Source organism: Lissotriton helveticus, chromosome 10 (genome assembly GCF_964261635.1).
Source record: "Lissotriton helveticus chromosome 10, aLisHel1.1, whole genome shotgun sequence".
NCBI lineage: Eukaryota > Metazoa > Chordata > Amphibia > Caudata > Salamandridae > Lissotriton > Lissotriton helveticus.
The window spans coordinates 831,523,500-831,527,923 of record NC_136071.1 but is presented as its reverse complement, the minus strand read 5'-3'; the positions used below and the strand labels follow the sequence as shown (position 1 = coordinate 831,527,923).

The window sequence follows — 4,424 nt, the reverse complement described above, 5'->3', positions numbered from 1 at the left end:
CATGGAGGGTGGAATTTCCCGCAGTGCTCTTCCTATGCAGTGTCGTTTCTAGTTTAATATTGATGACTTGAACATGGACATATAGTAAGTCTATGGCTCTATTATCTAACAATGCACTGAATTGTAAGTTTAAATTATTGTTATTGATGTTGTCAATAAATGCACCAGCTTGCGCTCTCTCTCTCTCTATATATATATATATATATAGAATAGTGTTATATTGTATTATTATTATAGTGTTATGTTTTTATTGGAATACGGTGGTTAAAAAAAGGAAGGGGCGTGTTGTCATTAATAAAACACTCAACATCATTATTAGAACACGATGTAAGAGAATACACAATAAATTATTAGAATACAATGTAATAGATTGGAACGTAGGAGGGTACGAGGACGGTTGAGATGAGCTGTTGTACCTGCCTGTACCTGCTTGCTCCTATTAAGAACAAACCTACGTGAACTCCACAAGTATATCGGATCATACTCAACCTTGCACCTTTTTAAAAAATTCCTCCACTCCAGGTCAACAGAAATTACTTTTCTGTACATTTTTTAACACCCTCGTACGTGTTTCCAGATATCGACATGTATGTAATAGCAGAACCAGAGACTAAAGCACTGTATTTGCTAACATTATTTAAATTATAAGGGGTACTACATGCGGCCGACCAACAACATAAACTGACGAGGAGATGAAAAACAGAGCGGCTCTGTATGCGTCCTATTTCTAGTGAAAATGTGGCTGCAGGGTTTACGTATATTGGGGTTTGTTCCAGGGTAGTAGGTAGCACAGCGTGTTAACATTCTCGAGTCCTGAGATATGAGCTACCCTGTCAACAACGACGCGATAATTGGGAATGACGTAACCTTCCTGCAAGGGAGGGGGCGTGTCCACGTTTTCCAGAAGACTCGGGAATGCTGCGTCGGCCGCGTAATGCTTTGATTGACGTCATAGAAAGACTACAACGCGCACAGAATTCAGTAAGAGTGTTGTCTATAGCCTCGCGGCGGCCATGTTAGAGTGACAAAACATCATCGGTGACCTACAGAAGGCAGCCTCCCTTTGCCCCTCCTTTGCTTAGGACGTTCCTCACTGTTTACCCCTAACATGGCCGACGCTCCAGTCTAGTGTTTTAGGCGGCTAAGCCGCGGCCGTATCCTGGACTCAGTGGCTGAACGGTAGAGGGCGGGGCTGGTCCCGTGCAGAAATCGGGATTAGGCCTACCCGCCGTGCATTGCATTGCGCACACACTATTCTCAGGCGGTGACCGTGCGTCGCCGCTGAGGACATTGTTTATTTTTACCCAACCTCGAGTGCTGTTGGGAGCGGGGTATAAATAAGGGCTCTGGGCAAGGCTGAGAAATGCAGCTCTACAGCAGCGTATTGACTCATTACCCCGAACCAGTCTTCAAAACCTCCAGCTCGTCTTCCGCTGACTGCCCTCCAGCAACACAACAATCTACCACTATGCCTGCGTTCTCCTCTTGTTTCGAGCTGTTACCTCACGACGGCACGGGCGGGCCAGGTCCGTTCACTTCCAGTGCTCGCATAACCGTGCGGCCAGTGGAAAGAATAGTGCCCATCCGCATCATCGGTGAAACCATGGCCTCGACGACCATCACTGGAGGGGATCCTGCCCTGCCCTTGGACAGCAGGTACCTAGACGCTCGAGGGGCGGAGGGCGTCCGCAACGCCGCTTGGCTAAGCGAGCTGGTCCAGCAACATGGCGGCGAGGAGGAAGCAATGGAGGAGCCCGAACTGCCCGTACACGGGCCTAATCAGACAGACGTTGGTCTGGATGCGGAACATTCTGAAAACCGGCATCTGGAGGTACAGGGACTCTCTTACAAGCGACAGGAGAATGACCACGAGGCGCGGCCCGAACCCCGAGGGCCCCTGTCCGAGGCCAGCCAGAAGCACGCCTTGTATTTAGCCGAATTAGAGCAGCAGGACTGCTACCTGCAGCAGAAAGGCAGATTCCGCTTCAGCATCATTCCCGACGGCAACTGTCTGTACCGCGCCATCAGCAAGGCCATGTATGGGGACCAGAGTATGCATAAGCAGCTGAGGGAACAGACTGTGTATCATGTGGCAGACCACCTGGAGGAATTTAACCCTCTAATCGAGGGCGACGCTGGACATTTCCTGATCGGCGCAGCTCAGGATGGGGCGTGGGCGGGCTATCCCGAGCTGCTTGCCATGAGTCAGATGCTGAACGTCAACATCTGCCTCACCACAGGCGGAAGGCCCGAGTGCCCTACTGTGTCCACCATGGTGCACTACCTCGGTCCCGATGACCCCTCCAGGCCCAGCATTTGGCTGAGCTGGCTCAGCAATGGACACTATGATGCAGTGTTTGATTGTCATCTGCCCAACCCCGAGTATGAAAACTGGAGGAAACAAACACAAGCCCAGAGACAGCGAGATGAAGACTTGGCGAAATCAATGGCAATTTCCCTGTCTAAAATGTACATTGAACAAAATGCTTGTTCTTGAATATTATAAACTTCTGATTCAGACCAATTTGGCCACTGGATCTTGGTCGCATTTTACATATTCGCCGGCCTTTATTTATATTGCACTTTACAACATCTCCATTGCAGGTGTGATGCCTTAAAATATGTGTTCGGTTTTCTGGGCAGCTTCCGAAGGCTTTTTTCCACCTGAACAAATTACATGTTTATGACTGCCCAGGTTGGCGAATCCGACTAGCCTCTCAATATTTTGTTGTGTACTGTTCTTTTCTATTTCTAAGCCATTCTCGTGTACATATTTCTTTTTAAATGATTCCCATTCTCTGGACTGCAAACTTTAATGTACGTGGGTAGCTTTTATTCCATTTACTGTTAAGCATTCATTTCTTGTAAATTTATTTTCTGCAGTTCCCCTATCTTTTCTAAAAGATTATATTTTTGCATAATATTTTTCTAACTACTGTTTTGGATGTTTGTATTGAACAAAAGGCTGAATAACTGTATAGTTAAAATTTGTAATTTTTTTGCATTTTTTTAAGATGTTTGCTGATTTAGAAATTCTTGATTTTTAGTTTGCGTTATGTAGGATTGTGTACAGAATTCTGCGTATGCATGTTTGTATGCTGAAAAGTAAGTACTGTTCATGCAGTGGTGCAACTTGCAGTTTGGCTTGTCCAGACCTGGTTCCTATGAAACAAAATAGGTGCCAAAAAACTTATATTGACCATACCAAAAGTGAGAAATTAACACACTGATGATCATGGAGAATGTTTCTATGATATTAGTCTAGTTAACTAGTTTTGTCCAATCAAGTGCTTTACAACTTTATATATTACACATGGGTTATGGTATGTTTCTGCCCATCGTTTGGTGTAATGGGTCTTGGCACTCATGTTGCAAAGTCATCCAGTTGGTAAATGATTATCTCCACAGTTTTGGTATCACTAGGAGGGTGTAGCAACAGTGGGAAACCAACCCTTTGCTGCACTCTCTCCATTCCAAAAGAAATGTGATGAAAACATTTCTCGAGGCTGTTTTGTTTATAGAGACGACACGACAGGAAGAAACAAATCTTGAAAGTATAATTGTACTGCAGTTTACCCCTTTTAACTTTATGTATTGCTCCTCCGTGTTGCACCAGAGTGCCCTCTCGGTGTCAAACGGCCATGTTCCTCATGTGGTGATTACGACAACTTAAAACATTTGTTAATCACGTATGTGTAGTCATTGTGTAATCTGAACTATGGTTGATTGAACATATGATTAAAACGTATGAACACTTTTATTGCTTGGTTTGGTTTTTGAGCTGCATTTACTGTACAGTTTATTTACATGACTATTGCAGTATTAGTTTGTTTCTCGTTGAACAGGAGGGGGCTTACTGAAGCATTTTGAAATTCGAGTGGACATGGTAGTTTGTTAACCTGCATTACATATACGTCTAGTTTGCTTAGGTTTTTAGTCCATTCCACTTGCCTTAGATCAGAACCATGTTTACAGATGTTCTTTTTAGGGTTCGCCTATAGTGCACAAAGGCTGTCTGTGAAATTTATTGGTAACAAAAAAGCAGAACAAAACGGACAGCGATCCCTCCCATTACCTGCTTTGGCTGCAGTGCCACTCTTGTTGTTTTCCTTCTGATTGGCCAACATCTCCTGCTTCCTTCAGGCCTTCAAAGGCCCATCCTGCTTTGGAGCATGGGCCTAGTGTAGCGTACAATATCCTTCCCTAGCTGTAGACTCCTGCATGTACTTTTACTTCATCATGCACTCTCCAAGAGTGCATTTATGCAGTCTCATCCCTCACTCCTCCCCTGTGTTATGCCTACCCTGTCTGATGCTCCTCCCTCTCTTTTCTCATGCTGCCCGATGTCCATTTTTGCGGCTCCCTCATATCCCCCCCCCCACTTACACACTTGCTTAATTTACCAAACCCTGACTCGGCCAATG

The 4,424-nt window shown here is 45.1% G+C and overlaps 1 protein-coding gene across 1 annotated transcript; it reads left to right on the top strand.

Moving 5' to 3' along the window:
- The first annotated feature begins 1,101 nt into the window (after nt 1-1,101).
- On the top strand, nt 1,102-3,760 carry OTUD1 (OTU deubiquitinase 1). The gene has a single exon (XM_078663452.1). The coding sequence runs from the start codon at nt 1,364-1,366 to the stop codon at nt 2,495-2,497; it is 1,134 nt and encodes a 377-aa protein (XP_078519578.1). The 5' UTR covers nt 1,102-1,363; the 3' UTR covers nt 2,498-3,760.
- The last annotated feature ends 664 nt before the right edge of the window (nt 3,761-4,424 follow it).

What these genes read in the sequence shown, in the direction of transcription:
- OTUD1 (XM_078663452.1), top strand. Translation starts at nt 1,364, where the DNA reads ATGCAGCTCTACAGCAGCGTATTGACTCATTACCCCGAACCAGTCTTC.